The sequence below is a fragment of the Trametes versicolor genome (genome assembly GCF_000271585.1).
Source record: "Trametes versicolor FP-101664 SS1 unplaced genomic scaffold TRAVEscaffold_9, whole genome shotgun sequence".
NCBI lineage: Eukaryota > Fungi > Basidiomycota > Agaricomycetes > Polyporales > Polyporaceae > Trametes > Trametes versicolor.
The window spans coordinates 2,121,220-2,138,029 of record NW_007360329.1 but is presented as its reverse complement, the minus strand read 5'-3'; the positions used below and the strand labels follow the sequence as shown (position 1 = coordinate 2,138,029).

At 59.3% G+C, this 16,810-nt stretch overlaps 5 protein-coding genes across 5 annotated transcripts; 4 read left to right on the top strand and 1 right to left on the bottom strand.

Annotated features, from left to right (window-relative positions):
* Positions 1–410: 410 nt before the first annotated feature.
* Positions 411–1,132, top strand: TRAVEDRAFT_50560 (uncharacterized protein; the record flags this gene model as incomplete). Its single annotated transcript, XM_008042993.1, has 4 exons — positions 411–583; positions 640–903; positions 962–1,012; positions 1,072–1,132. The coding sequence occupies 4 exons, from the start codon at positions 411–413 to the stop codon at positions 1,130–1,132; spliced, it is 549 nt and encodes a 182-aa protein (XP_008041184.1).
* Positions 1,133–2,823: 1,691 nt separating this feature from the next.
* On the top strand, positions 2,824–3,993 carry TRAVEDRAFT_50559 (uncharacterized protein; the record flags this gene model as incomplete). Its single annotated transcript, XM_008042992.1, has 2 exons — positions 2,824–2,999; positions 3,063–3,993. 2 exons carry the CDS (start codon positions 2,824–2,826, stop codon positions 3,991–3,993), a joined length of 1,107 nt encoding a protein of 368 aa, XP_008041183.1.
* A 1,337-nt stretch (positions 3,994–5,330) lies between these two features.
* Positions 5,331–6,886, top strand: TRAVEDRAFT_50558 (uncharacterized protein; the record flags this gene model as incomplete). Its single annotated transcript, XM_008042991.1, has 3 exons — positions 5,331–5,579; positions 5,668–5,732; positions 5,785–6,886. 3 exons carry the CDS (start codon positions 5,331–5,333, stop codon positions 6,884–6,886), a joined length of 1,416 nt encoding a protein of 471 aa, XP_008041182.1.
* Positions 6,887–7,573: 687 nt separating this feature from the next.
* TRAVEDRAFT_73710 (S-adenosyl-L-methionine-dependent methyltransferase) lies at positions 7,574–11,043 on the bottom strand (the record flags this gene model as incomplete). Its single annotated transcript, XM_008043391.1, has 10 exons — positions 7,574–8,775; positions 8,830–9,031; positions 9,109–9,322; positions 9,376–9,551; positions 9,612–9,760; positions 9,817–10,052; positions 10,107–10,160; positions 10,218–10,341; positions 10,397–10,526; positions 10,576–11,043. 10 exons carry the CDS (start codon positions 11,041–11,043, stop codon positions 7,889–7,891), a joined length of 2,640 nt encoding a protein of 879 aa, XP_008041582.1. The 3' UTR covers positions 7,574–7,888.
* Positions 11,044–14,251: 3,208 nt separating this feature from the next.
* TRAVEDRAFT_39109 (uncharacterized protein) lies at positions 14,252–15,693 on the top strand (the record flags this gene model as incomplete). The annotated part of the gene is made up of 7 exons (XM_008042847.1): positions 14,252–14,420; positions 14,479–14,607; positions 14,667–14,757; positions 14,811–14,871; positions 14,927–15,120; positions 15,301–15,495; positions 15,552–15,693. 7 exons carry the CDS (start codon positions 14,252–14,254, stop codon positions 15,691–15,693), a joined length of 981 nt encoding a protein of 326 aa, XP_008041038.1.
* Between the last annotated feature and the right edge of the window lie 1,117 nt (positions 15,694–16,810).

Here is a 16,810-nt window from a genome sequence, read left to right as displayed (position 1 = left end):
GCGGTCAATGGCTAGGCGTAAGCGTACTACGCTGTGTTGCACTCCCGGCAGCCCGCACGCGCATAGCGACCATTGCTTCCATGCGTCGGTGCCAGTGGTACCGCACGGTCCGAGGCGCGTGGCTTAGACGTCGCCCTTCACGCTTAGCCAGACTTGACCTCGCGGCATCGCCTTACTTGGTGCAACACTAAACGTACGCTCTTTGTTTGGCTCCTCGCGATTGTCCTGCCTTCCTTTAGCGCTCCTGGATATCCACTTGGCTATCCACAAGGAGGCTTAAAACTCCAGCAGCGGACGAGCCACAACGCTTGATCCCTGCACATTCGCGAGGTACTTCGCCAAATCCCCGTTACTTCACCCCGGCCTTCCCGCCCTCTCTTTCCCTCATTTTACACTTGGCCTCTGCTGCAATGGAAGGCGCATCGACCTCAGCCACCGCAAACACGGAACTTCAGGACCTCGCCGCCCTCCTTTGGGCGTCCAACGAGAAGGGCGACATCCACCTTCCGCCCTCCGAAGCCGGGGCACTCGCAAGATATCTTGGTCTTGAACGCATTCGTCAAGAAGTCTCCCAGGACGCTGAGTACGATTGTGCTCTACGCCGAGCCTCGCCGCATTGCTCACTAACCTACGTCCCAGGCTCGCGGCGGACATGCAGATGAAGGGCTTCGCCGCCGCGGCGCTCATGTTGGTTGCAGAAAAGGAACTCGCGGACAAGGCACTTGCTGAGCAGACCGCCAGACGGAACCCCAAACGCAAAGCGAAAAAGAACGCGAAACGGAACGCCAAAGCGGACGCTGACCGGGACACCAAGCCGCTCAGCACGGATATCCCCACAATCCAGGGGCTGCACCAAACCACGCTCGAGACCATCGCTTGCACCATGGCGGATATTCCTCTGTTGTGAGTGCCGCCTGCACTTCGGCCAGCTGCTGCACGGCACTGACGTCTTGTCTTGCAGGGACCCCACAGAAGAGCTGCCTGACTTGACTGATCCAGAGGTCGCGAAACGGTACGTACATGTCTTCGTCGTTATGGATTCGAAGCTCATTTCGTGTCATTCCGCCATAGCTACGCCATCTCTGCCTCCGACATCATAATGAGGCTGGTCTGTCAGCAGCAGCAGATGTAACAGCCTGTCTACGACGGAGCCCAACCGTACGCGTCAGGCCACGCGGGCGTCCTCGGAGAAATGAGCAACCTACATGTAACGCCAAGTCTATTTGCACTAATTTCGCCCTCATGCATCCCGCTCAATACTTGCGTTTAGCCACCACCTACGTAATCCCTCCCACCTGTCTAGTATAGCCCCCTCCCACATCGACCTAGACCTTTGTGACCACTGCATCCGTAGTGTGTCTGCTCAGTGTCTGCTTCCCATGCCATAGCAACTCAGACGATGTGTATTGAATATGCGCACAGGTAATGCTACTCGTCTTCGCAGGTACGGGATCTGTGGGCTTGGTCCGATATTCCCTGCGGCAGACTCTCTACGACGTAGAGGCGCTGTCGGCGGGATTCGCCCAGATAGTTATCCCATGCGATCGGGCTTCATTCCACATCAAGATGCCCCCAGTTATCTCGCGTACTCGGGGGGCACCTTACGTACTCCACGCGACTGAGGAATGTGATCCGAGATACTGCGGTAGAGGAGAACGTCGATCTCGGAAGTCGCATCGGCGCGCCCTCCAGACCTTGCCCTTGCCGAGGACGGGCGTCTAGGGAGAAGGTTCGTGCCAACGTTGACACTTCCTCCCCTCCCCTCCTCCCCCTTGCACCTGCTGCGGAGTGGATTCCATGTCGGTAAGTGTTTGTATAGATTTCTTTGGCTGTTCCTAACTCACCTTGACGACGACAGAGGGACAAAGAAAGGCGATGCCGGAAATTAACTCCGCGTCGCGGACCAGCAGCACTGCTGGCAGCATGGATCGATATGGACCTCCCCCTTCGGGCTCAACCCAATGAGGTTTGTCGGTCGGCGGCCATTGTATGTGCGCACCAGCGTATACCTGCTCACATGTGCGGAGGTAGGCCCGCTGCCAGGAGCCGAGGCCACAGACAATCGCTCGCCAGGGCACCTTCGTCTGGCGCACCAGATGCGGAAAATACTTCATGATTGGCTGGGCAAAGAACTTGCGCGCGTCTTATGCTCAGCGCCCTTGCTGCTCACGACGATCGACAAATTCGCGGGTCCCGCATCGGTTGAACCGCACCCCCCGCTGGCGCGGTCCAGCCCTATCGGTGAGCAGGAGAACCTGAAACCACCAGCACTAATGCCTTCCTAATTTGTACACAGATGAAACGCGGTTATACGTGGGGGGACAATGGGGAACCCGCCGTTCCGACTGTTCGGACTGCGGAGAAGTTGAACCGTCCACCGCCGTTTGTTCAGATCGCAATCAACTCTTCCGCCATGCGTAACCCCGCCCGCGCGCTTCATGGCTCTGTGTCTAAACGGAAGAACCAATCACTGCCCAGGGCAACCGGGAACCCAGACGACTCTGACGAAGGTCCGTGCCCTCGCCTCGCCTCGCTTGCCAGGATAGGGAATACGCTCTTGCCGTTTTGGTATTGGGCCATCGGTCCCTTCCTCTTTGTACACCGCAGGCCTTTCCGCCTGCGCTCACATGGCGTACGTGTCGCGCTCGCGTAATGGGTGAGTCCCTGGGGTGGGATTCTCGCTTTCCAGTGTGCAGTCGTCGTCGAGGGTATAAAACATAGGCCGTAGCGTTCCTCTCCTCCCCATATCTCCCTCTGCTCTCCATATCTCCCGCTGCACTCGTCACTCGCCACATCCCCAATATCTCCACCACGACCTTCAAAATGAGCTCTTCCATCCCGTCCATCACATACGACAACGACTTCGACGTCGCTGCCCTGTTGTTTGCCGTGGGGGCGCTCGACGTTCCCGGAATCGCCGTCGCTGCAGCCGACCTGGATCGACTGGGAAAATACCTCGGTACAACCGGGAAACTATACGCAATATGTGCACATGCGAAGTACGTCTCCATGCGCTGCTCATTGTGGGAGGGGGTTGTGGCTAACATGCATGCGTCCATCAGCGCACTCCTCGATCCCGCTCCGGATGCCCCGCTCGCACCTCCGGCGGAACCTTCATCGTCGGCTCCAGCGCCCGCCCTCCCCGTCCACGTCTCCGCCTTGCCCATCCCCGCCCTTCCCGTCCCCGCCTCCCCCGTTCCTGCCTCCCCCGCCCCGGCCCTCCCCCTCCCCGCCCCCTCCGCCCTGGCCTTCCCCAGCCCCAGCCCTTTTTCTGCGCTGCCCTTGCCCCCGGCGCAGTACATGCCGGCGTCGGGCGTGTGGGGACACCCGGCTCAGCCCACCGTGTTCCTGCCATGGCCACCGGTACCATGCCCCAGCCAATTCGCGCCCGCGCTCAACGCTCATCCTGTTGCGCGCTACTCCGCCGCGCCCCACCCTTACCACGCCGCCCGAACCCACACCCCTGCATATGCCCCCGCGACGACAGTCGCGCCAATTTCACACACGCTCGCTGCGACACAACCTGTCGCCTCGTCCTCGTCTTCGTCTTCGTCTCTGTCCGCGCCGCATCCCCCGTCTGCCAAGACGCTAGGGAAGCGCAAGGCTGCGGCAGAGCCAGACGCGCCCGCCCCCCAGGACAAGAAGTCGCGCACGACGCCGGCGCGCGTGGAGGATGAGGTGAAGTGCCAGTGGGAGGGCTGCAACACTGGAATTGTGGCCGGTGATTACCGCAAGCACCTTCTCGCGAAACACTGGCCGGACGTCACGGCGGTGGACCACGTGAAGGGGCGGCAGGTGTGCAAGTGGGTGGGGGACTGCAAGGCTAGGCAGGACCCGAAGACGAAGGACGGCTTATCTGATCTAACCGGCCTGTTCAAGCACTTGATGGACAGCCATTTCGGGGCCAGGAATCAACCGTGCGGAACCTGTAATAAGAGGATGCGGCCCGATGCTCTGAAGAAACACGAGGCGATATGTGGCAAGAAGTCATAACGCAATCCTAGTGTATATGCTCGGTACCTGGGGAGAGCGACTCGAAACGGTCGGTGTATGGTGAAGCTCTTGGCTTTGATGTTTACCAGGATATTGTACGACTAGGCGCTGCTGTTCTGTATAGTACTATTTGGAAGATTGTAATCATGATAACCACTTGCGTTATAGGGTGTGTTGACGGATCACTACTTCATGCCATATCTCAGTGCCTTCCCAAGCTCGCACCTAAGCATCCGCGACACCGGATGTGCACTAGATGACATCATGTGTCGGGCCTTCAGAAGCGACCCGTATCGTAACTGAGGCTTTTGTGAACGGGTCCATCACGATGGATGCCTGTGCTCCGAGTCGGGACGGACTTCTTGCCTAGCGGAGTCCTTGCCAGTGAAGGAGCCAGCCCACGCACAGGCGAACCACTCCGCGCCTCGAGCCTCGAGCGGAGCACCGCTTTTACCAAACAAAAGTGCACGCGGCCTCATTCGGCCATTTCGGCTGCCGCTGAATTCTCTCTCCCAAAGAGTCGGCGTCTCCTCGTTCTGGGACCGGTCTGTTTTTGCCTGCTGCGGCATATCGACAAACTGACTATACAAGCTGGTGCGCCGAATAGCAGTCCTTTTAGAAGGCGAGCGGGCAGCATCAGCATTCGCCCCGGGTCGCCCTGGATACAACGGTGGGTACACTCGGCGACCCGTCACGGTGTTTCCACACGCAGCATGCGTTCTGGCAGAAAGGCGGGAGGCTACCGCTCACAATGGAGCGGTTGTAACTCACAAATTAGGGCATTCAGAAGGGCGCCTTTGATGGGGCGTTGCGTTCGAGTCATTGGAAGGTGGGTTTTTTTTGAATAACACCTGCAGCATGCTCACGTCATCGGCAGGTTTCCTGCCAGCAGTCTCTGTGGCTGGGGATGGAATAAAGTTGATTTGGATTTCTTTGTCTGGCCGCGCTCACCTTTTCCCGCGGGAGAATGGAGCCGTCACGCAGCACTCGTCCAGATCACATATCGAGACCTGGGGCCCACCTCATTTCAGCCAGGCGGCGACCGACGGCGGAGGGTTCGCGAGCTTGCCAAAGAAGCACCGATCGACACTGGGGCCCGCTGCAGCACCTCTGAGACCAGCATCGGCCGGACGGCACACGTTCCCCCGCCAACGGGCGTGTTGCTCATTGTGCCCGATTTTCCTAATCCGACAATCAATAACGCGCGTCCCCGTGTACGCACTCTTGTCTTTCGTATCAGCACTCCACTTGCAAGTCTACCAGATCTCAGCAGCGCTCACGTGATGTTTTCGCTGTTCAACGCGTCGCGGTACGTCGCGTAGTTGGCGCGCCATAGAATGAGCGGCAGGACCGCCTCTGTCTCCCCCAACACAGTCCTCCCCACGCCCTCGACGCATCTCCACTCTCTCCGCATACTTCTGCACTCTCTGTCCTCTCCTACAAATGGCGTCTTCGACCTCTTCCTCTTCTTCGACATCGACATCCCCTTCTTCCTCAACTCCTCCTTCCTCGTCGCCGGTCCCACTGTCGGGCACACCCCATCCCGCTGGGAATTCCGCCGCCGAGCCGACCCTTGGGCACCCCATGTGAGTAGTTCGTCCACTTGCGAGCATTCAGCACGACTGTCGAAGCTGCGCTGACTCTCCGGGCGCGTTTAGCACCTCACATGGGGAGTTCAACAGCGAGCGTCTTGCGGTGGTGGAGGACGACTGGGAGCTGTTCCGCCAACGCGCTCTCCGGTACGTCTGTAGTGCTCGTCTTCATATCCACCGAACTCAACTATGACCTCAGCACGGGCATCCGTATGTCCGACGTTGAGGGATCACCTTCCTCTCCCCTCGTGTCGGACCTGTCTACCTCCTCCTCTGCTTCCTCCTCCTCCTCCTCCTCCTCCTCCTCCTCCTCCTCCTCCTCCTCCTCCTCGTCGTCGTCGGACGGCTCGTCCCCACCTGCGGCCCCTTCCCCAGCCATCCAAGCCCATCGGCCCGTTCGCGCGCTCCCACCCAAGCCTGCGGCTGCGCCCTCCCCCCCTCCAGCCGCACCCGCCCCTGGGCTCTCGCGCCGTACGACGCGCGCGCGCTCGGCACCGCGCGCTCCATCCCCCGGACCCTCGCGCCCACGCAAGCGCGGCCGCTCCCCCTCACCCACCCTGCAGGCCTCGTCCTCTACCCGCCCTCCGAAGCGCAGCGCGCGACGCGCTCCCCTGGGCGCCGCCAGCGGGTCCTCCAACGCTAACAACAAGGCGGCGCCTGCGCGCAAGGCACCCGCGCCCGCGCTAGAGCCTACGGGGGAGCCTCCTGTGGGACGTCGTGCCCCAAACGCGCAGAATGACGTGCCGTTCACCTGCGGCTGGGAGGGTTGCTCACTGAGGGTGGAAGACCGGAAGGCCTGGAAGGCCCATATGGCGGCTAAGCACGGGGTCGATGCGACGCGGGCGCCTGATGGACGCCGCTGCAAGCACACCGCTTGCCAGGGGAAGGCAGGGCCGTATGGGGACATGGCCGCGCTGGTGAAACATAACACCCGGAAGCACCAGTCCCCAAACAAGCACGCGTGCCAGGTACTGGGATGCGAGGCCTCCTACGACAACGCCGACTCCCTGAGGCGGCACGTTCAGGCGAAGCACTCGGGGAAGGCCCCTGCTCCACGCAAGGGTACAAAGAAGGCGTCCGCGGCGAACAAGGAGAACGAGGAGCCGGTCGCGGGCCCCAGCGGTCACCGCCACTCTTCTGCGGAGGAGTCGTCGGACGACGAGGACGGCGAGGGCGCGGATGACGAAGATGAAGACGAGAGCGACGAGGGACCGAGCCCTCACGATGTGAAGGACAAGGGCAAGGGTCGCGCTTATGACTACGACGACTACGACGACGACGGTGAGCTCGAGTACGTGTAATGTTGCGATACCTCCATGCGTCGGCGGTCTATGCCCTGTGCATGCCCCTTTTTCTCGAACACCCATATACCCTAATACCTTCGCTTCATTGCCATCGTCCCTCCTCACTGCGTACCCTCTTCACCCTTTCACCATCCCGCATACCCATTCACGCTATACCCATCCTCTTCGGACTGTACTACCACACTGTGCTATTGCATGTGCTCTGTGCTATTGCATGTGCTACATTTTCCCTTACTGTGATACCTGCTACACTCCTGCCGCTCTATCCTGCTGTACCTCACTATCCACTGCTACTCGTGTCGCTCTCAACCACATGTACCTACTCTACGCTCTCCAATCCATCCTCCAATGTACCTCTCTATCCGCAGTCACGGTCTGCCACCCCCTCGGTGGCCCCACCGCCCACTCGACACCCCTCTGAGCCCCTCTGTGACCACCCGGACACCCTCGATCACCGCGTCCCCCATCCTACCCCATCCGTCGCTTCCTTTGTCCCGCATATAGCGTTTACGCCCCCGCACACGAGCGCCGCTCACACACGCTCCCACAACGTTCCACAAGCACAAGACGTCCGATGCTCGGCGCGCCAATCGCGTCAGCGGGATTACGAGGTACAGCAACGACCAGGTCGAGTGCGTGAGGGTGATCCTCCGAGTCCAGTGTCGCGTTGAACGGGATGCAGAGCAAAAGGCTACAGTACAGCGAACGAAAGCATTGCGATGGTACTACAGGTGAAGGTGTACAGCTGCGCGCGGCGCGGGTGCCCATACGAACACCAGTGCCCAATAAATAGACAGCCAGCCTGGCAAAGACGAAGGAGACAGCTACCGATGCACTGAGATAAATAACGTAGGAGTACACCGTCCGACCGATTCCATCAAGAGCACCGCGGATAGTACACCAAGACCGGCTAAATCCCGATACGCACACGCCTCTCCGAGTCCACAACGTACATACGACTCGAGTTTCCCTTGGGTGAGCCTATCCTGAGAAGGAGGCCTACTCGTCCGAGTCGCGCTCGATCCTCTCGACGCGGCCAGCGTCCCTTGCCCGCCCAGAGTGCACCTCTACATGCACACGCGCCAGCCCCAGCTGAGAGCGCGAGCGCATCTTCCGGAGGCTCGTCACGGCCGCGCTCCCTCCATCATCCCTCGCGTCCTCACCCGGCCTACGCGCCATCTCGGGGGTCAAGCCTCCGTAGGATTTGGCGTGTGGAATAGGCAGAACGGGAGGCATAGGTGGAAGCGGCGGTACAGGCGGCACAGCATGAGGCGAGGATCCACCGCCGAGCGCGGCAGAGCGCAGACTTGCGACCGAGGCCTTGCTGAACTCGAACACCTGGCTCGCCTTCTTCCTGAGCGACGTGCGGCTCGACATCGTTCGCAGTCTCGGTGGCGCCGGCTCGAGCGCGGGGAGAAGCATCGGGGAGGAGTCGGGTTCGGGCAGCAGCGCGCCCTGCAGTACCACGGTCTCGTGCGCAATCTTCGTGTGATCCGGGGTCGTCTCCGGGGAAGAGAATGCCGTCCTGTCCGAGTCGTGCGCGGAGAGGCGGACCATGGACGCCGTCCGCACTGGCGGCGAGCGGAGTGCAGAACGGAGGTACGTAGGAGGCCCGGGAGAACTTGTCACGATCGCGAGCTTTGGGCGGCCCTTCTGCGCGCGCAGGCCGTACGCGGGACTTTCGGGTGTGGTAGGCTTCCCGGTCTTGGACGTCTGTGAATCCTTCCTGCCTCGCCACCATGAAATCAGCGGCTTTCTGTCGCGTCGCGTCGGCTTGCGAATGGCTTCCTCCGTAGGCAAATGGGACAGCGTTCCGAAAGTCTCTCCTCTGCGAACCGTATCAGAGGCGCTTGCAACGGACCCTGACCGCGTGCGTGTGCCACCACCTGTGGATCCGTTCTTAGTAGACTCAAATGGTATCGAATGAAAGACCATCGTACTTGCGGATGGGACCTCAGGTGCGATGACAGGGGGCTCCAGCAACGCAAGAGATGCTTCCGGGATCTCGACCGGAATCGCAGTCATATGGCCAAACAGAGACCCCTCGGCGTGAACGACGTCGATGATCTTCCACCCTGCTGTGAGGGTGAGGGCAGCCATCTCGCGCAAGGTACGTTCCTGGGCATTGAATGTTGCGCGCATCTATTACAACAGCGAACATGATAGTCAGCTGCTGTCGTTCGCACGACCCGATATGCAATTAGATATGGCGAACATACCGTGAGGTCTAGCCAATACGCGTTCGCGTTAGCCTTGCCAAGGTTTGGAAGCAGCAAGGAACCTTCAGGGGCGAGGGAAGGAAGCGCTCCAGGAAGATGGTCGCGTCCAAACTCATCCTCCGAGTCTTCGTCGACGCATGCCAGTGGAAGTATGTGGTCCGCAAGTAGTAGCTTGGTGTCGGGACCCGCGGCGAGACGAAGGTTCAAAAGGATTCTGCCCACGGAGCATAAGCAAAGTCGCAAAGCTGAAAGCTAAACAGGACCTACTTAGTCACGAACGTGTCCGGCCAGTCATGCGTGATTACCCTCAACACATAAACAGAAGGAACAACCGCATTAGTGGATCCGGGGAGAAGCAGGGGAGGCTGCGGCTGGAAGAAGTCGTGGGCCAGGAACATGGCACGTCCGGTGTCGAGCATTTCCGGGCAGCGCTCCCGCCACGCCTGACAGGGTATGAATGTTAGTGCACATATACGGAACGCTTCGACACAGGCTATGCGTACCGTAACACCATGATCGGCTACTTGCGGCCTGTCCTGGACGACAAACCTGAGATGCGGAAAAGTATGTGCGAGGAGCATGGACGTTGAGCCAATCCCCCCTCCTACGTCAACTACCAAGGCACCTTCGTCCAAATCCTGCCAAGGAAACCCTGCGCCACGCAATAACCGTCAGAACCTTGTATTGAGGGAAAGCATTAAGACTGACCAGCGATGATGGCGCCAGGGACTTCCCAAGCAGCGGTACCGGTCATAGCCGGACCAAAGCGTCGCAGCCTTGATTCATTCCCGGGCTGCTCAAGCCACTCGAAGTAAGGGATCGTTGTGTTGAACGCGAGGTTGAAAGGCGCATGCATGGGGTTCTCGTCCTCCCCGGACTTCCGTGAGGATGAAGGCAAATAGCAATCTGCGAGATATGCCGAAGACTTGAAGAGCTCGTCGGTGCTATCGATGCAGCATAAGTCGAGAGAAGGACATGGCGAGACAATAATTAAGTACCAGAGGTTCATGAACGCCGCTATTCCGTTTGTGGTCTCGTACTTTTCGTGCGGACTGTGACAGGTATGATAAGTTTTGTCAAGTGGGGGAGATTAGTTTTATGTTACGAACGCGCGTCTCAAATCTTCGGGGGAGCGACCCGAGTCCATGATCGCTGATATCCGGTTATTGGCGAAGACATTGGGGCGAACTTCTCGGGTAATATGGTGCGTGGCGAGCAGACGAAGTATATGACCTAAGTACGCGGCAAGATGGTCAGATGCGGTAGCAGAATAATTACGAAGACTAACTCAATTTCCCTTCCTCAACGCCGAGCTGTCGACCCAAGTCGCGAACATGCATCCCATCCGGACCAGCAGTCCGGAGAATCTCGACGGTATGTGACGCCTCGAGGAATCGCAAACATGCCGGGAGATGATACTGAAAATGGGTTTAGCGAATCATCTGACGGAAAAGGAAAGATACGCACGCCCATGGCGGCATCGCACAACGTCAAGAACGGTCGATGAACGGTAGCGCCTATTTGCCCGCAAGCGGCCACGATCCGGTTTGTGGCTGCAATGACATCAGGATGCGATGCAAGGGACTCTGCGGCGTCCTCTTCCTGGGCATGCCCTTCGGTTGGGTAATAAGGATTGTCGAGAGCAGGGAAGTCGAGCAGCTGGAAGTCGGTTGATGAACCCGCGCCGCGATGCCCCCGCCGAGGCGTCTTCGGAGGACGGCCCACGGGGAAGTGAATCGGGCCTGTCTCGTCCTCTTCCAGGGAGCTGCGAGTACGATGGCGCCGATAGGGCGTCGTCGGCGAGGCGAGGACGTCGTAGGGCGTGGCAGGGGTTGCGGGCGGGGCATCGAATGACGCGTCCTGGTAGACACGCTCGATATCATCGAGGGCGTCGCCGATCAGGGCGTAAAGCGAGCGAAGAGCGGCAAAGGTCATGGCTCGGGACCCTGTAAGGCGATGAGGAGGCTGCAGTGGGCGTGCTACTCGATGGCCTCGTCGTTGCCGAGCACGATGGCGAGGAGGGTGGAGGAGAGAGGGGGGCGAGACGGGGAGGTGAGGTATGTCGTGGCATGATATGAGCGATCGCGAGCGAGACGGGGGATGTCGGACAAACTCAAGCTCTGTCTCTTTCGCCTGTCATCCGTCCGAGCAAGAGCCCAAGGATCGCCATCCTTCTCTTCCACAACTTGCCTAATCCGGCCTTACAACGCGTCCTGTCACGATCGTTCCCCCAACCCGTCACGCGTCCGGCGTCCTAGACGCCCGTCTTCGCGGCTTCGCTGGTCGGGTCCGGAGCGCTAATCCTTCTCTTCCCCCGCCACACGCCTTCCAATATTCCTTCGTTTGGTCGCCTCGCCCTCTCTGGCTGGCGTACAAGACGGGGCGACGACGACTCCGTCCATGCGGGAGTCGCACACCTCCCCGTACGTGCCAGCGAGCCGTCATGCTGCTACCCTCCATTTGCGCCCTCGACAACCAATACTCCTCGGGTGTATCCCATGTTGGAGCTAACCAAGATTCGGTATGTTCTTAATCAGTGGATCATGGCATAGAGTGTCAATGAAAGCTACCCGGCATGTGCTAGTGAGCGGCGAGTCCGAGTCGGTCCCTTTGGAGCAGATTGTCTCCTTAAGTGCTGCCCGCCGCCGCCGCCGCAGACACGACCTTGCGCTTAAGGGGCGTATGTGCGGGGGAGAAGCGGCACCATCGTGCATTCGGCTTGCTGGTAGTCCTGATACGGTCCTATTATCGTTCCGAGTTAACGTTGAAGGCTTATTCAAACCAGCTATCAAGCGAAACTCTGAGCTCCGTATTGATAGCGATATGCTGTTCTCCTCCTGGCCTGAACGAGCCGCTGGCCATGTGCGCACAGAACGTCAAGGACGCTCACCGCCACAGAGAGACCCCGCAACCAGACTCCCTTCCAGAGGCGAATCGGTCGAGGCACCCTCATTCCTACGATGGCAGCAGACGCTCCGCTCCGCTATCGTCGCCCCCTGCTCAACGTCGGCCACCATGCAGCTGGCAGCGGCGTCCGAAATCCCGTCCGGAGGTATCTCCCTCGTCAACGCCAGCCCCACCGGCCCCGGCGACCGCGCAGATGACCCATCCCCCACATGCGCCCCCCTTGCGGCGCTTCGTACACCGTCCCGAACGGCGCGCGCGTTCGATCGTGTTTCTTCGCGGCCGCAGCGCCCTTCTGACCTGCGGCACCGAACGCAATCGCCGCCCTAAGCACTCCATCGCGTTGCCGTCGCACATCTGCGGCGGTCGCCGCGCAGCGGATGGAGGATGGACTTCTCTTCGCGGCTTCCGAGTTCCTACCGATACGAGTGCTTGACAGGGGAGTGGAAGCGCAGACCCTTCCACTGCCAGGTCTCGTGCCTGAGCTATACGTGGATCCGGGCGGTAAGCTGGCAGTAGGAACTGGATTTCGAAGGCGCGCTATAATCGCACTGCTGTGCAGCGCAAGACAGCACAAATGAGAACGTTCTTTTCTCGATGGTGAACGATGTCCAATTTGAATGGGTGGATGGGGACTAAAGCCCGGGATCAGGCCTCCGGCACGGCGGATGAGCCGGCCGTGCCAGTCCAAAGCTGGGCGCGATGCAGGTGCCTCTCATTGCGCACTTCAAGCCTCTTGCCATGCCAGCAACACCGACCTGCGCGATAATCATGCGGATCAAGGTCCAGCGGTCAGTTCAAAGTACTAGTAGTCAATCACGGGTTACTGACCGGTCTGACAGGGCGGCAGTGACACCGCTGCTAGAAGCGGGCGCCGATGGGCCCGTCAGCTGTACGGACTCACACCCAACCCCGCCCCGGTTCCAACAAAACCACCATCGTGGCGTGGACTCCGACGGAGAACCGCCGCAGACCATTTCACTGAGCCCCCGCGCGGCCTTGGTGCAGAAATGCTGTAAGGGCTGCCCACAGGCCACGAGGGGGTCGTGGATGGTATCGAGAGTGTCAATTTTTTTGGCACTAGGAATTCGAGGTGCGCAACTGGGATGGCTAAGGCTACGTCGGCGCGGGCGTCACGGCCGCCGGCGCGATGTAGTGCCTCTTTCTTACTTCTGTCGGGGAGGCGCAGGATAATTTCTCACATCTCTCACAAGCGGCGTCGTCAGATGAAACATCCTAAAGGCGGATTTCGCAGCGTGCGGCGGAAGGACTGGGGCTCCCTGAATCTGATCATGAGCAAGCCGCACGGGATATTAGCGCCCTGGGACGCTGCTACGTGGCCACGGTCGCGGTGCTGAAATTCGCTTGACAAGCCACTAGCGCCATGCTTTCCTTCCCTCAGCAAGTTCAACGAGCATTCCTTCGCCAAAACTCTACTGCATGGGTCCAAAAGTGTGCTGTGATTCCGGCTACAAAAGTCGTCGTACACAGTTCAGATCATCTTTCTGCCGGAGATAATGTCTGCAGGCACTACAAATACAAGACTCGTCCCGTCTCGTGAGTACCGGTGAGTGATGGCAATGACCAGTACACTGATGAAACATGCTTAGCGGTACGAGTTCCTTTTCAAGCAACTATAATGAATAGCATAGAACGATCCGCAAGAACTGTTCCTTTAGTTGGTGGCCATTCGGCCGACAGGATGTTACGCACGGATGCGATCAAGCCCCTGGCGAGACGCATACACAAGGTTGTCTCTTACTCCCACTGCGGGCGCCATCATCTGATATCTTTGTTGACACACAGTGCCACGGTCACACCGGGTCGGCGCCGAAGAACCACCCGGCCCGAGCCAGCATCTGTACTGCGACGCTGAGCACGATCAAGCCTAGGCTCAGGGGTTTCAGACCGCATGACTTTGGGACATCGTGGATATGTCGGTGGCAGAGGCCAGCAGGCTACCATCCGTCGATCAGGTTGCCAAGCAGTGATTGACCGGAGAAGCCTTTAGCGTAATATACCCCAGGAGAATCCGACGTCGGGAGTTGCATAACTGCCTTCTCACGTATAGATGGCGCGGTCCTCGGCATAACCTCGTATAGTCAAAAGGACGTCCGTCCTTAGTCAAGGTTGGATTCGCGCACAAGTTGTACTCACGGGTGTCACTCTCGCTCTTGCCTCACACAAACCCGACATCGCATCTCTCTCCCCTACCCACCCTTGTCAGTACTCACCCACCATGTCCAACGACCATCTAGCCACCCCCAACCCCGAGCTCGCACCCATACTTGCGGTTCTCCCAGCTCCTGCGGCGTCAATGCTCCCGGACATCGACGCTGCCCGACGCTGGTTTGCGGAGGGCCCTGCAGCTATTTCACGCAGCGGTCAGGAACCGCACCTACCCCCAGGTATATGACGCGTTACCGCGAATTCCCGTCAATTATACCAATTCAACAATTTATCCAGCGACAGCATATACGTCGACAGACCATAAGCTCGCTGTTGAGGACGGCGAGATCACTGTGCGCAGCTACGTGCCGACGTCTTCGACGAACGACACGCGCTTCCCGCTTCTATTCTGGACGCACGGTGGAGGTACGCCGGCGCCGCAGGTCCGCTCTGTTGCTGTTCTGCACTGATACTTTGCGCTATAGGGTGGGTCATCGGTGACCTGGAAATGGACGATTACTACTTGAAGATCCTCAGCGCCGAACTCCAGCTTGTGATTGTCCACGTTGATTACAGGTTAGCCCACTCGCGCATATTGTGAGACGATTGCGTGCGCTCAACATCCTCAGGCTTGCCCCGGAGTATTCGTTCCCGACGGGCCTAAACGATTCGTACACGGCACTGAAATGGGTAGGCCTACGTAACGTAGCCGCACGTATGTTGTATCTGAAACGGGTACCACCAGGCCAAGCAGAACGCCGGTAGCTTCAACGCAGACCTCTCCAAAGGTTTCCTCGTCGGGGGCGCATCCGCAGGCGGGAACCTCGCCGCCGTCCTCGCCCATCGCACGAAGGCGGACCCGGAATTCACCCAGCACCCGCTCACTGGGCAAGTCCTCCAGTACCCAGTAACTGTGCATCCGGATGTAGTGCCCGAGGAGTAGGACCGAATTCCATTCTTCGATATCGCACGGATGCGCTAATCTAGGCCGCGCTCAGGTACAAGGAGCGCTTCACTGCATATGGACAGATGACGGACGGGAAGATTCTTCCCTCTCGTCACATGTACGAGTTCTTCCGTGCGTCTCGCCATACATCACCTTTGAGACGTTCTCTGAAGTCAACTAATGCGCCATCTCGCAGAACTCCTGGGAGGGTCACCCTCAAACCCGGAGATTTCGCCGCTCCTGTACCCCTCCTTTGAGGGCCTACCTCCCGCGCTCGTGCAGGTGTGCGGGATGGACCCGCTCCGCGACGACGGGCTGCTCTACGTGGAGAAGCTGAAGCAGGCTGCGGTGCCCACAAGGTTGCACGTGTGAGTACCTAGCGCTCCCGGGCTCGCGATGCACACTCATCAACGGCGTGGGGCAGATATCCGGGTGCGCCGCACGGGTTCCATCTCGGCTTCGCGCAGACGAACATTGCACAGAAGTTCGAGGAAGAGCTGAAGGCGGCGCTGCGTTGGTTGCTTGCGGGTGCGCCGAGCGACGGACAGCAAGTGGCGCGGATGTGACCGACATTATCGTTGTATCCGAGTACCCGAAAGGCTGGAATTGGTAGCCCGAGCGTATGTCTCGTGACAATCGAAAACAGAGCTGATACAAGAACGCAATCGCTGTTCCTTCGAGTGTTACACTCCCCTGGAGTCATCTGCAGACGGTTTCCCCGGGTCTGGGGCGATGCGCCTCTCGAAGTTACTGACATTTCACGTCCCAGTCCCGATCGAAATCCTCATCATGCGCGGTTGTCAGTGCAAAACGACTTTCAAGGACAGATGCCAGCCTCGCCAGCCTCCCTTTGCCAGCCTCCCCTGGTAAAGAGGGAGCCCTTGTACTTTCACTGATCTTGTCGTCCACCACCACTCCTAGCTGCCAACAAGCCGTACAAGCCACTCAAGCGCAACACCCCAGCCCGCCACCGCCCTCCCCGTGCAACTCGCCAGCCTATCCAAGCTCCTCCAGCGCAACCCGCCAGCTCCTGCAGCTCCTCCGGCGCAACTCGCTAGCTTGCCGAAGCTCTCCCAGCGGTGCAACAAACCAGCTGCCTCCGTGCGACACGTCAACTTCCAGCGGCTCCTCCAGCGTAACCCGCCAGCTCCTCTGGTGCAACTCGCCATCCGGCGCAACCAGCCAGCCTGATCAAGCCCTCTCCTCGTCGTAACGCACCAGTTCCTCACGTGCGACACGCCAGCCTGTTCAAGCTCTCGCCCCGCAACTCGTTGGGTTCCCCAGTCTTTCCAGCGAGACACGCCAGCTTCCTCGGCGCCGCCCACGAGCACCCCCCAGACAACTTGCCAGCCGCCTCCAGTTTCTCCGTCGCAATGCCCTTCAAGAACATCTTCGCCTTCGCCAGCCCCACGATGGCCAGTCCTTCCGACAAGAAGGTTGGGCTCACTGTAAGTTTCCAATCATCTCATTTTACTGTCAGCCGAGTCTGACGTCGGGATTAGTCGGAGAAGTGTGCTATGCAAGCCGTCATGGTCGAGGACATCAAGGATCTTCCGACGAGTGTGGACGTACACGTGCGGATGGAGTTCGACGAGAGCGGCAATTTGGTATGTCAGCCTCGCGTTCTCCTCCCATCACTCTGCTCAATTCATACAGGTCATTCGTGAGGTCGAACACCTCCGC